Source organism: Heterocephalus glaber, unplaced genomic scaffold (genome assembly GCF_053883595.1).
Source record: "Heterocephalus glaber isolate CG9 unplaced genomic scaffold, H.glaber_assembly_v1.0 deba00001594, whole genome shotgun sequence".
Taxonomy (NCBI): domain Eukaryota; kingdom Metazoa; phylum Chordata; class Mammalia; order Rodentia; family Bathyergidae; genus Heterocephalus; species Heterocephalus glaber.
The window spans coordinates 18,514-34,036 of NW_028258369.1; the positions used below are offsets into that span (position 1 = coordinate 18,514).

The 15,523-nt window shown below is 44.6% G+C and overlaps 1 protein-coding gene across 1 annotated transcript; it reads left to right on the plus strand.

The window, feature by feature from the left end:
• Window positions 1-1,340: 1,340 nt before the first annotated feature.
• On the plus strand, window positions 1,341-15,523 carry LOC147823234 (melanoma-associated antigen B1-like). Its single transcript, XM_087193775.1, has 3 exons — window positions 1,341-1,439; window positions 3,187-3,304; window positions 13,967-15,523. Exon 3 carries the CDS (start codon window positions 14,028-14,030, stop codon window positions 15,018-15,020), a length of 993 nt encoding a protein of 330 aa, XP_087049901.1. The 5' UTR covers window positions 1,341-1,439; window positions 3,187-3,304; window positions 13,967-14,027; the 3' UTR covers window positions 15,021-15,523.

The window sequence follows — 15,523 nt, forward strand, 5'->3', positions numbered from 1 at the left end:
TTATTCTTGAAGGTACTGAAAAGACTGTGGTCACAGGAAGGGCCTCCTGAGTTCAAACATGCAATTCTCAGGGAGGCAAGAACTCCATGTGACAGGAGCACGTTCAGATAAACAGCATCCGGAGGTATAAGATAAGTCATCTCGGGCCAGAGATTTAGCTCAGTGGCTCCCTGCCTGCCTGGCAAGCACAAGGTCCTGAGCTCGATTCCTGGTACCAAAAAGAAAAGTTTATTTATCTCTCCGGGTGAGCAGCTGAATGTGGACTACATGTAGCCTACGCTCATACAAGAAACCCCCAAATGATGCCTCAAGAATTGCTCCTATTCTCTCTGCCCTAGGAAGCCCCAGGAAGCGCAGTTAGTCTGATTTCTACCTGCACATCGCTCCTCGGCTTTTTGGTTAAGATCAAGTGTGATTTCTACCTGAAAAGACTCATGGCCCTCAGGACCTCAGGCTAATGGGGTTAGCAGTTAGCGTCAGTTTGCATAAGCAGCAGACCTAGAATTGAACAGGGGTCAAAAAGAGGAATCCAGGATGAGAAATGGAAAAAATGGAAATAAAGTCTTTGTAAATAGGGAAGGGTGGAGGGGGTGAAGGGAGGGCTAGGAATGGGGAAAAAATAAGAACCAAGATGCATCATGTAAGGGTACAAGTTCCCAATGAGAAATGTAATTGTGTTGTATACCTACAATGTACCAATAAAAGAATTTAAGGGGAAAAAAAAAAAAAAGAAGAAAGAGGAATCCAGGGCCAGGGCTATAGTTCAATGGCACAAAGCCTACCTGGCAAGTGCAAGGCCCCGAGTTCAAAGCAAGGAATCCAAATTTTATGAGAGGATGCCAGCTAGCAGAAAGATCCTCCCAGAAAAGACTTCTCACTTTGAGGCTCCTGTCAGAGCTGGCAGGCTAAAGAGCCTATTTCTACGTGGAGGTCTCAGGAAGCAGAGTCCAGCTGTGGTGGGCAGTTAGTTCCCTAGTCAAGCAGAAGAAGGGCTTTGAGTAAAACGTGGGTCACGGGGAAGAACCGGCCTACTACTGAGAGGACCTGTGCCCGGATGTGCAGGCTCCTCAAGTCCTGTTCCTGCTCTGAGTCTAGTGATGCTGTGGTCGCGGGAGCCTGTGGGTATGCAGGGATTTCTTCTTCAGTGACTGAGGGAAGCGTGCGGTTAGATTGGAGGCTGTGTGCCTCAGGAGTGTAGAATGAGGAATTCCAGGCTTTGCTGGCTATCAAGGCGAGATCTGGGGAGTTCTGAATCACTCCGAAACAGTGAGGTCCCTTTAAGGATTCACCCCTGATGACAGCCCTGGAGACCCCATGCACGTGTGGCCGGATGTGGACCACCCTCACTTCCTGCACTTGCACAGGCATCTGCCGAGCCGCTTCGTGAGCGGCGCAGAGCGGCCCGGAGCGGCTGGGCGGCTGGCTTTCTGCAGCTCCAGGTGAATTCCTAGGGTTGGTCTGAGGTCACTTTAGGGTTCCTAAATGTGGACTGAAGCGATTCTTCCTCTCTTAATCAAAGGGGCTGCGGGTTGGGTTTGGTGTAGCTCAAGTCTAATCCGGGAAACTCGGAGGCAGAGGCAGGAGGGTGACAATTTTGACGTCAGCCCGGGAATTTATGGGCTTCGCGAGGCAAATATAAAATAAGAAGGGCCGTGGAGGAAGCTGAGTGCCGAAACTCCGTGTTCAGTCCCGCTGCGTGGGGAAAGAAGTGGGTGGGGGAGGGGAGTGCGTTCCGCCCGCCCGTGGAGCGGGTGGAGCGGCCGCTCTTGCCGGGTAAAGGAATGGTATGGAGGTTTTCCTAGAAAGGCTCCGGGGAAGAGCGGCCTTGTGCTTAGGAAGCAACCTGAGTGTACATGGAGGGGAGACCTGGGCCTTATCTTTTCTGCTTTTTTTTTCTCTTTTCTTTTATTTCCAAATGGAGATTCAATCCAAGGCCATCCCCCTGGATTCCATCCTCAGACTTTATAGTTTGTGTTTTGAGACAAGGTCTTCCCCAGTCTTTTAAGTTGTCGAGGCTGGGCTGGAAATTGCAGCGGTCTAAAGGAGTTGAGGCCTACACCCGAGGCCCTCGTAGTTTGTTAAGAAAAGGGGGACCATGCTAGTGTCTGCAACCTGAGATGACCTCTCCTGACCACCGACATTGGTCCGAGACAGAGGAGGTCCCTGTCTGAGGTAGCTGGGCCATAGCAAGAGGAGTGGTTAGATTCTTAGGGATGAGAGGACGTGCATCCGAAAGAAGAGGATGTGTTTGAACACCACCATTACTGCAAGTCTCAGACACGTTGACATGCTGAGGCAGTCCCCGTGGCAGGAACATTTCCAGCCTTATAGAGCACAGGAAAGGGCCACCAGCTTAGCCTTCTCCGTTATTTCTGTGTGTGTGTGTCTGTGTTTGTACCCGCTTATTTAATTTGGTTTTTTGTTTGTTGGTTTGTTTGTTTGTTTGTTTGTTTGTTTGCTGGCTAGGAGATTTTACCCAGAGGGATCACAAGGAAATAAATCTCTAGGCCATTTTTTTGTTTTCTGTTTTGAAGCAAGATTTCACCTCATTCCTTCGTGACTCTGTTAAACTAGAACTTGCCATCCTCTTGCTTCAACCTCGCTTCATTATTTTGTCCTAAAGGAGGTGAGCCTTTTAGTGTAAGGGTGCAGCGACCACAGTACAAGGTTTGGTTCCAAGACTTCTGTGGAGCCAGAGTGAAGGGCTTCAGGAGGATAGAGCCCAAATCAGAAAGGATTCTATCTTCTGCATTCTTAGCAGAGTAGGAGACTGAAGATCCCTTTCAGTTTCTTCTCTGGCTAGCAAGCAGCTTTGAGTTGTCAGTTTCAGAGTAGCAACAGGGAGTGGCCCAGGGCCTGGAAGGATCGACTGTGAGAATCTGGAAAACATAGAGGATCTCAGGCAACAAAAGACAGGAGTCCTCGCTGCCACACTGCCAGTGCCTCCTGTCACCCTACGTAGAACGAGGCAGGACTGAAAAGGTGCAGACTAAGTTCCATGCTCAGGATTTAATAGGATCGTCTGTGGGACCTTAGAGAACAGGATGACCAAGAGAACAGATCCCCGTGTTGTGCATTCCTACCACACCACCCTCATGGAAATCAGTAGGGGAGCCACATTTAAAAAAGTCACTGTGGTCTGTCCCTTCCGTGGGTGCTCACAGTATCTCATTCTCCTGGCTGCAGGCATCCCAGTCTCCTGTCATCGTGTCCTCATCCCTGCCTACTGTTCCTGACCGTAGCTGTTTTAACCTGGGAAAGGAGAGTAAGCTCCGTGCGGGTCAGCAACGCCGCCGGGCCCAAGGTGAGACTCAGGTTCTCAGAGATGCTCGGGCCACTTCCTCACAGGCTTTTTACCATTGTAGTAATGGGGTGCTCTCCCCGCATCCCCAGTGGACCTCGCACTATGTCTTTTGCTTTCCACTCTCTCTCTGCTCACCCTAGCCGCATGTGGACATGCAGAGGCCCACACTGCCCTCCCGCACACTCATGTCCTCTCCATCTGCAGCATGGGCGTGGCTGCCCTCTCCTCAGCACAGGATCCTCATCTGCAGTTCTCACATGCTTTTTCTTCTTGCTGACTCCAGTCCCTGCCTCTCTCCCCTTTTAGCCCTGTGTCCAGGTGTCCTGTGAGGTGGAGACTTCCCAACACCTTCTCCCCGGGACCGCCTTCGTATGGGAGAACTTGGGGGATTTCTGTTTTTTGTTATCCATGTTTCATTCTTTTGAAATTCTTGGCTCATATGGTTGTGTACAATCCTTCAGCAAATGTAAGCAGCCTGGCTAGCTCCGCTTTGATCTGTGGCCTCTGCTCAGCAACATGCCCTGCGATGCTCTTCAGTCGTGCGTCTCCCTTTGCTCAATCTCAGCCAAATCTACTGAAGATGTATAGCGTCATTCCCTTAAATATGACACACTCAAGGTTTCCTGATAGGAGTTGTTGCTTTGAATTTTTTTTCTTTTTTTTTTTTTGTAGCGGGGATGGACCTGGGGACCTTGCGCTTGTGAGGCAGGCAGTGGCACCACTGGGCTATATCTCCAGCCCTAGCTGTTGCTTTGAAAAACAGGGAATAATTTGTTTCTGGGGTTTGCAGTCACTGTGTTCGCACATTAGATAATGTTTGTTTGAGCCTGGTGTGTGTGAGCTCATCTGGTTACCAGGGGCTCAGGCCTTGAGAAAAAATCCGACCATAGCTTTTGAAACAGAATAGTCAGGCACATAAGAAACAAGAGTGTACTTCCATTTCTTCCCTCTCATTCTTGGGGGTTTTATCCAACATTTAATCAACATATATTCTTTAACACTTTTGTGGTATTGAGATGGAATTCAGGAAGCTACATCCACGAAGCTTTTCAATTTTTTTTTTTTTTTAATTTTGGGATCGAGTTTGGCTAAGTTGCCCAGTTTGGCCGTGAACTTAAATTCCTCCTGCCTCAGCCTCACAAGCTGCTCCCAGCTATAGAACATTTACTACAGTGAACCTTTGGTAGTGAATCCTTGCAGGTTTTTTTTTATTTTGGGAGAAGCTTTTCTTACTCTTAGTTTCTGAAGATGTATTCACTGGATATAGTATGCTACATTAAGCTTTCTTCTGTTTCAAAATTTATAGGTATTAACATGGTCTTTTATCTTGTATTGTTTTGGAAAGACAGTCTCCTGTCATCTCCATCTATCTCACGTCTTCTAAGCAATTTGACTTCAAAGTGTCTTACAGTTTTCTTTACATTTCTTTTTGGAGGGCTCTTTTAGCATCTTGGATCAATGAATTTATAGTTCTCATTGAATTTGGGATGAGCTTATGTCTAATCCCTTTTTTCCCCATATTCCAGAGATCACTGTCCTTCCTTTCTGAATGCCAGATGACTTAAACACTTTGTTTTTTGTGTTTAACCTGTTTTTAGTACTGGTGTTGGTTCTGATGTAATAGGTAAACTGGTTCCTGTCACTCTATCTAGGCTGGAAGCAGAAGTTCTTCTACATTAAGACTTTGGGATTAAAGTACATTTTAAGACTTTATGCTTATGTGAAGTTTAGTTTATGTTTTGCTCACAGTGTGTATACTAAGGACATAACAGTGTTCAAAAGAATTAGCAGCTCTTAAAAGTTATTGTTTGTAAATTGCCCTTTTTAAAATTCTTGTGCCATCTCAGTGGTTCAGGCCCTTGCTGGCTTATCTCCTGCAATATTTGACTCCTGGTTTTCACGTTTTCAGAATGTGAGACTCCATTTAATCTATTACAACAGATGGCAAATAGCAGGAAGGCTGACATCACTAGAGTGGAGACTGGATATGAAACAGACATTAACTCAGCTACTTAAAGCTCTGTAGGTGTGGATATGAAAGATATTTGTCAAGTCTAAGCGGAATGCCCCACCATAATTACTGCCTGTCCAGATGAATTCAACATCAGTCCATTTCTCAATCGGTGAAATATGTCACCCTTTAGAGGTAGAAGGAAATAATTAGGTCTAGCATTGTTTGCATTCTGCCACTCTTCATATTTTGTCACGTGGAACACTGGGTCAAGCCCTTGAGATAATAGTAAAATAATATAAATGTACTGTCTCACTCCAGCTTCCTAGCAAATTTATTTGTGCAGTGATGTCCTACATACTAAGATACTGTGGGAAACAAGTTCTGATACCATACTATGCTATACAGCTAGGAAATTCTGTCTTTTTAAATTTAGTGGCGTGTGTCCTTTATGTCCAAGATTTCTAAGAAAATTAACAAGTTAGTCAAATGTGGAGGATGGCATGGAACTTGGATAATCTGTCTTGAAAATTTTTGATGATCTTCCTCTGAATGGTGTTCAAAAAGTACTAAGCAAATGGCATACCTCATAGTGTTATATAAAAGAAAATATATGTTATGTTGTTCATTGTCCTAATGACTTTCCAAATGAGGATTGTTCATTCAAAAAATTTATAGCCAGTACCCCCTGTGTGTCTTCTCTATGACTCTATAGACTATTCATTCTGTAAAAGCACAAAATTTTAATAGGTGCATTGCCTTTTTTATTGAGACTCCTTCAGATGTTCACAATGTGGTCTAGAGCTTAGGGTATCCAGTACCAATACCACAAATGAGGGCCTTATGAAACACTTGTAGTTATTCAGACCTGAAATATTTTATAAGTATGAGGTACATTTCCCGTGTCAAATACCTAATAAAAAGGATAGGTGTCTAAAATATCTCATAAGTAACATGTATGATTAAAGTTATTTTCACGTTTCTCTTTTTTTAATGTAGCTAGTAGATAGTTTATGATTATAAGTGTAGCTCACACTATATTTTTCCTGGAAGTCTGTGGTCTAGAATTTATTTGTCCCCCAAACTGTTGGCTAAATTTTCTCAAAGAACAATGAGTCAATAATGTTTTCAGTGCCATTTATATTATCAAGACATTTCTAGCACTGGTAAATATTAATTCATAGCAGAGTTCATTCTTTCTCCATCATCCTCATCAGCACGGAGGGATTCCCCTCGGGCTCTAAATCTTTATGATGCAATTATTCAAATATTCCTCCAAATTGCAAAGTTCCAAGAGATGGAAAATTTACTGTGTTCTGAATTAGTTAATGAAAGAAAGATGGAAAGAAGGAAGGAGGTTTTAATGTACAAATATTTTTAAAAGTTCCTCCACACTAATAAATGTAGGAATAAATATCATTCTTTCATCAAAAATGTGAAAGATTTTTTAAATAATGATATCTATGACTAGGGAAAGGCTAAATTGAGCTCCTCACTATATACAGAGAGGTTTTGAAGAGTATCCTTCAGAGTTTTTCAGGTCACTCTCCTTTTGGAAATTTAGACTAAGAAAATAGCAAGAGGTGCAAACAAAGATTAGTATATGAGGAAAATTGTGCTGACCAAGCATTAACCACAGCCAAGGGCTCTGGGAATCTATGGCAGGTAGGGGCCTGCTGCTGACAGGCACATCTGTAGAGCTATGTAGATCATTCCTTGTTAACAGAAATAACTAGGGGACACACTGAAAGTGCCATGATTCCTGCCTGGCCAAGAAAGATAACTATCACCTTAATCTGGATGCAGACGTAGTTCTTAGTCCACTCCTTGGGATAAGGTGGTGATATCAGGGAAACTTTAGACTTCATGTGTAAAAGATGTTCTTCAACCAAATCATATGTCGATATGCAGGTAGATGTTATTTTAGTGACTGAAATATACAATGATAGGTAGAATTATGAACCCAAGCCCTTCACCCTTCTCTGTACCTCAGTTCTGAATCTCAGAGCCATGTCATGAGCAGATTGTCCTTCCACACTTACAACCTTTGGGTTCAGTGATGAGGCTTGGCTTTGGCCAATCATGACTGAACCAAAGGTTTACAGTTTTCTTCTACATTGAGCTGTGCTTGAAAACATTTGCCACTACCATTAGATAAAGTTCCAAGCAGTCATCTGATCTGAGCCCATCTATAGTGTGATCCAGAGCCACAACGGCTGGTGCACGGACACTGCCCACAAATGGTTGTTGTGTTAACTTGCTGAGTTTGTGGCTGTTCCATTAGTCAGGAGAAGTGAGCTAGTAAAAGCATTAAGGTCTAGCAGTGCTTACACACTGTTCATGTCTTAGTTTTATTATGCTCTTGTTTGTCTTTCATGGGAAGCAAATATCATTTTTAAATATATTTAAATGTTAGGAAAAACAAATGTTAAAAGCTTCGGGACATCCCAATTGTAGATGCCATGGACATCATAAAATGGGAAAAATTAGAAGTAATTTACAAAATGCAGTTAATGATGTTTTATTTCACCAATGAAATGTAGAAATTTAAATATTAAGCCACTGCCACTCTCACATTGGCACATGTAATGGTTTCAATGACTGGTCCTTTTAGGTTCTCATGCTGAAGATTTTCCCCCTTCTGTGATATTACGAGTATGAAAATTTAGGTGAATAAGATTTGATAAAGTCATCATGATGAAGCCTCCATGATTGCAGTGCGGTGGCTTTGTAAGGACAAAGAAAGAGATAAGCCAGAAAATACATACACATTCACCTCTATGCTCCAGGTCTCCGGCCATGTGGTGCCCTGTGCTGCCTCAGAACTCTAGAAGCAAGAATGCCCTCACCAAATATGTCCCACAGACTTTCATTTAAGCTATGAGCCAAAATAAACCTCTTGGGTCGACAGATTCCCCGTTTTATACTATGGTGTATTAGCAACAGTAAATAGTCTAAGAGCTGTGTCAACAAACAAAAGTATTCCAGTCTATAAAATCCTGAGAGTTCACCTTTTTTTTTGTGCAGTGCACGGGACTTGTTTATTCTAGACATGCTAGAAAAACAAAGGAAATATTTAAAAACAGGAGATTCCAGCAGCAGATACTTGCTCTTTGTATCAGACTCCACTATTTTCTAGGCAAGAAAAGTTTGGTAAATTGCCTAAATTCTCAATGTCTTAAGGTAAGGTAATTTAATCAACATTTCTATCTTCAGTGTTTCAAGTCAAACTGTAAGACAAATACTGCATTTTTATATGTGTTAGGATAGCAATTTCCAATTCAAGTGAACTCTTAATTGTATTGATCTGATAAGTACGTTTTCTAGCTTAATCCAAGGAACAGTGCAGATTCTCCAGCAAATTGGCAGAGTTGAAGACTCCTAAAATATTTGGAACTGTTGGCTCAAGTATTCCACATGTGAGACTCTCCTGCAGGGTCCCTTTCCGGACATGTGGTATATGTGGCACTGCTGTGATAAACATCCTACTGCCTTAGATTTAGTGTTAGTCAAGGATAGAACAGTTACACTAGGGTGAAAATTTAATATCAGCATTCTAACACAACAAGGGCTTATTTACTCCATGACGTTAGCTGTTCAGTATGTACCAGTGATGGAGAGGATTTAAGGATTTTTTTTGCACTTTTTCACTGTGGAATTCAGGTTGCCAGATGCTCCAGCATCTCACACTTCCCATATTGCTGGCTAGAACTAATCATATGTATCTGTCTAGGGACAAGGGTTGTTGTAAAATACGGAGTTTTCCATGTGCCAGTGAGGTGCAATATGAAGGTGAATTAGCATTGCATGGTCTCTGCCATAGTTCTGAAGACACTACCCTGCCCCAGTTCTTCTTTTATTCACCAGACTGTCTTTTCTCCATGTCCTCACTAGGCTTCTCTTTCTCAGCTCAGCCATTAACGAATCTGTGTTCTGCCAATTCCCATATTCAAGGGCCTAACCTTTCCTCTCCACTTCTAGCCCCAGACAACTTCACATAGTCCTGCACTTGCAAGGATTATTTGAGTCTAACTTCGAGATATAGTATCTCAAGTTCTCATCTACACGTAAAACCTCAAAGCCATTTCATGCATAATTCACTAATAATTATTTCAACCTCAGTGTGAAAAAAACACAAAGAGATTTTCCCCCAGATCTATTATCATTTCTTCACTATTTTTCGTCCCAGTTAGTGACAAGCTCAGGTTTCTATGTCTAGATTCCTCTCTATCATCGCTACTATTTCTATGTTATCACTTCCTGTGTCCCTTAAGACTGTGGTACCCAGTAGTTGAGTTAAACATCAGAGATGCTGTTGTTCTGCAGTGGATCGGCTGAGGAGTGCTTCAGCTGTGATTGCCATTAAACTACTGGACTCATCTGAGTAAAGCACATTGTCCTCCATCAGTACAGGTGGCCTCCTGCAATCAGTTGTGTGTAGCAAAGAGCAACTCCTGAGGTTTTGAGCAGAAGGAATTCAGCCTGAAGTGGGCAGTGTGGGAACCCAGCCTGATTTTCCAACTTGCCTGTTCAGCCCTGCAGATTTCCGATTTGAAACTGCAAATATTGTTAATTGGATTTTTCACATAGCAGACGGGGTCTCATTAATTGCCGACTCAACAGCCCCAATATATATACAAGCGATGATCAACGGAAAAAGTGTGTGCTTAAATAATTAAAAAATTTACACTGCAAGACACATTGTCATTAATCTCCCTGAAAATACTGCTGCTGGCTTCAAACACAGTTACCTAATTATTAAAAGGACACTCTTTCGTTGTGCCTCATGGATGCTGGATCCACTGACTGAATTAACAAAAATTCTTTCAGTGGTCATTTTGACACTGGAATGTGCCTCAAACCTCCAGATCCTTCGTAGAGGGTGTAAACTGACAGGTCCTAATGTGTTCACTCCTCTATTTTCACACTGGAAGGCAATGAGCAGTCTGGGGTCATTGTATTTGTTTGTATCTCATAATAGCAGGAAATGGGATTTTTAGAACTGCTTCAGATAGTAACAAAAAGGATGGAATAAGTGTGTTTGAAACGAGGGGGAGTATTTTGCTGGGAGAGTAAAGGCAACATGTCTTATTCTAACAATTCTTTTAAAATTTCAACGTGCAGTTTTATGAACTCTCATAGCTCAGTGGGACTCCCTTGGTGATCTTCCAGGAGGGCAATCTCAGGAAGGGAAGGCCCTCGACTTCTGTAGAGTTCGTGTCATGGAGGGAAGAGTCCTGCACAATACCAGAGTCATGGGGAAGATCCTGAGTGCTGCTGAGAGACTGCATCCCACAATGGCAGTGTTCACAGGGCACAGCCCAGCTGTCAGGGCTGGCAAGCAGAGGGCACCATAGGGGTCATGTCCATATTTCCCCTGCAGGGAAGTAGCTGGTGATATTTTGTTTTGGTGGTTGTCTGACTCTCAGCAGTAGTAGAAGGAGGAATCCCTGGCTCTAGTAAATATGCCGGTGGGTGTCTAGAGAGCTTTGATTAGAAAACAGGGTGGTCACATAGAAATCTGCTCCTGGCTTTAGCCCCGGGAGACCTTGGGCATTGGTTGTATGGGTGTGGTTACTGAGCTCATTTCCATGGGCAGGGCTGAGGCCTGCATCTGGAAGGCACTGTGTGCTGTTGAAGATGGTGAATTCCCAGGACCAGTGCTATTGTTAGGTCCCAGAGTTTGTACTTAGGGTATCGTTCTCCATTCATTACAGCTTGGGGTGATGCTGTGAGGCCAAAACCCAGGTTTCAACCTGAGTTTTGCCACAACAACATCAGGAAAGAGAGACCTTTGGCACAAATAAGTAGCCAAGATTCAGGAGGTTAGAGGCAACCTAGGTCCTAAGGAGGGTCATGTTTAAGGCTCTAAGTGCTAGTGAGATGATCATTCCCCACAATAGGTAAGAACACAAAGCAATACTCCTGAGCTCCTTCCTGTGAAGCTCCAGGCAAGGATACTCATGTGCAGGGGCTGTGTTCCCTGTATGGGGCCCTGTTGTGAGGCTGGCAGAATGAGGTTAGTCTAGAGAGATCTCCCCAGCCATATGCAGTGGCAAGGTCAGCAGCGTGGCTGGAACTAAGGGGAAGCACCAACTCCAAAATAGGGGTTCCTATCCATATTCGCACTCCTCCGGGCCTTGGAAATGCCATCCAATCTGTCAGTCTGTGTCTGTGCCGCCCCCTTTTCTCCTGGGCAGTCACAGGATGGTTGAAAACATTGTATGAGCCAGGTGTGCAGAAAGGGAACCCAGACCCTTGAGGAGTCCAGGTGCTCATCCTTAGGAGGACCAGTGGAACTATGCTCCTGTCAAAAGTAGAGAAAGGATGGAGAGCTGCTCACCACTGTACCCCTAAGGAAGCCAGCAGTGGGGGGTCACATGTATGAGGAAACCATAGTTTTCTATGGCCTTCGTTAATGTGGTGAGGGCCATCAGATTAGCATGGCTCTTCAACCCGGTGATATCTGCCCCCACAGGAAGGACCATGAGTTAGGACTGAGGAGCTCAGTGTGCCCATGTGCACGAACCCTCCACGGAGCTCTTCGACCTAGTGCCCCCTGTCCAGGGTGATAGACTGAAGTGACTTACATATCTCTAAGGTCCTGCCAGGAATGGAGGACATTGTTTGGAGGCGTGAGAGTTACTGCAGCACATGGGAAGGGGCGCAGGCACAGCTAACACGTGACTTAATGGTCTATAATGTGACCAGGGTTCACTTTCCATCCCAGAGAAGAAGGGCGAAGCTGCAAGAATGAGAGCTGCTAGCTCTTCTATCAGTAGCCCAGGGCACAATTTAATATGTCCACTGGGTTTTCAGAGGACAGGCTGATCAGGGAAAGGGAAAGAGACTATGGTCAGATTAATGTGGTAACCCCTTTGAAATGAAACTTTGTTTCAAGAGGAGTTGAGTGGGTCACTATGGATATGTGCAGACAGGTCCAAGGAAGCAGTGACCCGTATAGAGGCCTTTGCCTGAGAACTGCAGGAGCAGGGAATGGTGGTATAAATCTCATTTTCTCCTCCCATGAAGCTCTGAGGGCGATGTGCCATGTTGTCATAGTGGGACGTCTCAGATAAGCAGGTTCGGGATTCCAGTTAGTGCCAGGTGTCAAGGTGAGGACCCTGAGAGCTGAAGGAACCACCCACCACAGAACACTGAAGGCAACAGAGAATTCCTCCTCAGTTTTCAGCCTCGGGAGACTACAGGCAGGTATGGGGAGGCCAAAAGAGCAGATGATCACACCATAGTTAAAAATCTCAGAGAGTTGTAATCATTAATAATACTGGATAAGTGCTAAGATAGGGTGCACCAAGGGCGAAGTTAGTTGAGCTCTTAATCAGAAAATGAGCTTCCACAAAATCCCATTGCCTCTCACTTTTGAGGAACCCCACGTAGAAGTAACCAAAGGCATCTCCCCTTTGCATCCATCCCTGGGACTCCTGGAGGAAAAGGCCTTGGTATCAGTCTGGAATCCTCGGACAGCCTGATGGTGAAGCTCAAAATCCGTCCAAGTGAGGAGTGCAACATACCCAACACAATGAGGTTCCATAGATGCAGTGAGAACTAGACGTGCCTCATATTTTGCTTGGTCTTTGGATTCTGAGGTAGGCTTGAATCTTAATCTGATATAAAGGGCATCTGGTCATTAGAGAAATGATTACTAGTATGTACCAGAAATCACAGAGATAGCCTTGAGAAATTCAAACAACTCCCAAACAATACCATCCCCGAGGGTCCAACAGAGACCTTTCTCTGTCATGCCTGGGCAATCCCAGGCATAGTTGTCAGGAAGAAGTGTTCTGTGATTCCTTTCCTGGAACAGCAGAGAAGTTCAGGACTTAGTATGATCTTTCAGCAAGGACAGTATTTGGAGGTCGAACTGGAGACTTTGAGTAAGAACCATAAATAAGACCACGTATCATAAGGCCACAACCTGCTAGCCACAGCTTTGAGCCTCTGATAATGTAGCAATGTGGTCAGACACAGCCACCCTCATGTCCTCCAGTAAGAGTCAGGGAGGAATAGGTGTGGGCTTTACTCTCCTATTTCTGCACATCTTCACATAGAGAGTGGGGAACTCTAAGCGCTACTTAAAGTCAAAGTACTAACCATGGGTGAAAGCTGAAATTACCACCCCCTTAAAGCCAAAGGAAACAACAAAGAGTGTGGCTCTGGCTGGGCTCTTCTCCTTGGAAAACCGAAGCACTGTTATCAGTTGAGACTTCTTGTCATTTCTTTGTGTCAAGTCTGAAGGAGTAGAGAGCAGACTGTGTGAGGATTGAGGACCAATGATCACAGGATAGAGACAGCTCCACAGAACTGTCAGCATTGCTTCCTCACGGGAGTAATGGAAAGATGAATTCCCTCATTTTTAGTTTCATCATACCAGGGTGCATTAAGCTTGAAATTCAGAGTAGCCCAAGAACGCGGTGACAGGCCCTACCAAGAATACCTATGATGATTCTCTGTGCAAACTGAGAGCACACTTGCACGTAAGTGGAGAATGCATGGTCAGATAGTGCGGTCTCCAAGGCAGCCCTAGAGAGGGGTACAGCCTAAGACACAAGACAACTCCCTCCACAGGGTCCTGGGGGCCAGGAGAAGAAAAAGGACACAGTGTAGCTAGAGCAGTGAGGAGGCGCTGCCCAGAGGCACAGTGGAATCTTCTTGCTGAAAGTACTCAGGGGATCTCATTCTTTCTCCTCCAGGTTCCTGCAACACCTGCTCTCCAGCGCACAGACTTGCCTGCTGTCGCTGACCTCAGCCATCATGCCCCGGGGACAGAAGAGCAAGCTCCGTGCTCGTGAGAAACGCCGCCAAGCCCGAAGTGAGACCCAGTGTCTCCAGGAAGCTCAGGCTCTCAGGGCACAGGAAGGAGAGACCCCTTCCTGCTCTTCTCTCTCTGGAGATGCTGCTCCATGCTCCTCTGCTGCTGGGCTTCCTCCGAAGTCCCAAGGAGCTCCACCCACTCCCGCTATTGCAGGTGCGCCTTCACACAAAAAATCTGGTAAAGGTGCTAAGGGCAAGAGGCCTGAAAGGGCAACTTCCTCTACGGCCACACGCTCTCCTGCGAGCTCAGAAAAAGATCTCTTAATGAATAAGGCAGAAATGTTGATGCACTACCTGCTGTACAGGTATCAATTACAAGAGCCTGTGAGGAAGGGTGGAATGCTGAAGATTATCCACAAAAGGTTCCGGCAGCAATTCCCTGAGATCCTCAAGATGGCTGCTGATCAGGTCGACCTGCTCTTTGGTCTTGAGCTGAAGGAAGTCAAGCCTGGGAGTGGCTCCTACACCCTTATCAGCAAATTAGATGACCGCAACAGTGGCAGTCCAATGGGTGGCTTGGACTTCCCCACAAATGGGCTTCTGATGCCTCTCCTTGGGCTGATCTTCTTAAATGGTAACTCTGCCTCTGAAGAAGAAATCTGGAAATTTCTGAGTATTTTGAAGGTTTATGATGGGGAGGAACACTTAATCTTTGGTGAGCCACGAAAGCTCATCACCAAAGATCTGGTAAAGTTAGGGTATCTGGTATACCGCCAGGTGCCTCATAGTGATCCTCCACGCTGTGAATTCCTGTGGGGCCGAAGGGCACACATTGAGACCAGCAAGATGAAGGTCCTTGAGTTTTTGGCCAAGATTAATGAAACCATCCCTAGTGTCTTCCGTTTCCAGTATGCAGAGGCTTTGAGACAGGAGGAAGAGAGGGCTGACACCAAAGCTACAGCCAAGCATGGCCATACTTCTCTATTTACTTGAAGTCCTAGGGGGAACTCCAGCCACTATACCCCTCAGTGAGTTGTAAGAGTCACGTTTTGCTGTATTTTTGAGGAGGGTTTCCTTCCTTACAGGTAGTTGGGGGTTGACATGGAGATCATTATACATTCCTATATTCCTGTTAAACTCTTGTATCTTTCAAATGTTTTTTTTTTTCCCTTTTGGTAGAGTATTGGTTTAACTTCAGAATGCATGGTTATGAATTAACCAGCTCACACATATATTGTTGCCACAAAATTATGCGTATTAATTTTAGCTTTCTTTAACACATTTAGAAATCTTCGTTTACTTCTTTGTGTTAAGAGTAAATGCGTGGCTTTGGAATGGAGGTATTTCTTGGCAATGTGCGAAAGAGCCCCCCAAAATATAGCTGGGGTCTTAAAGCAGTAATAGCGAAGTGAAACATACTCAAAATACTGGTTTGCCTCTTTTTTTGTAAAGTTCAAAGAGATGTACCTTGTTGCCTTTAACTGATTCAAGAATAC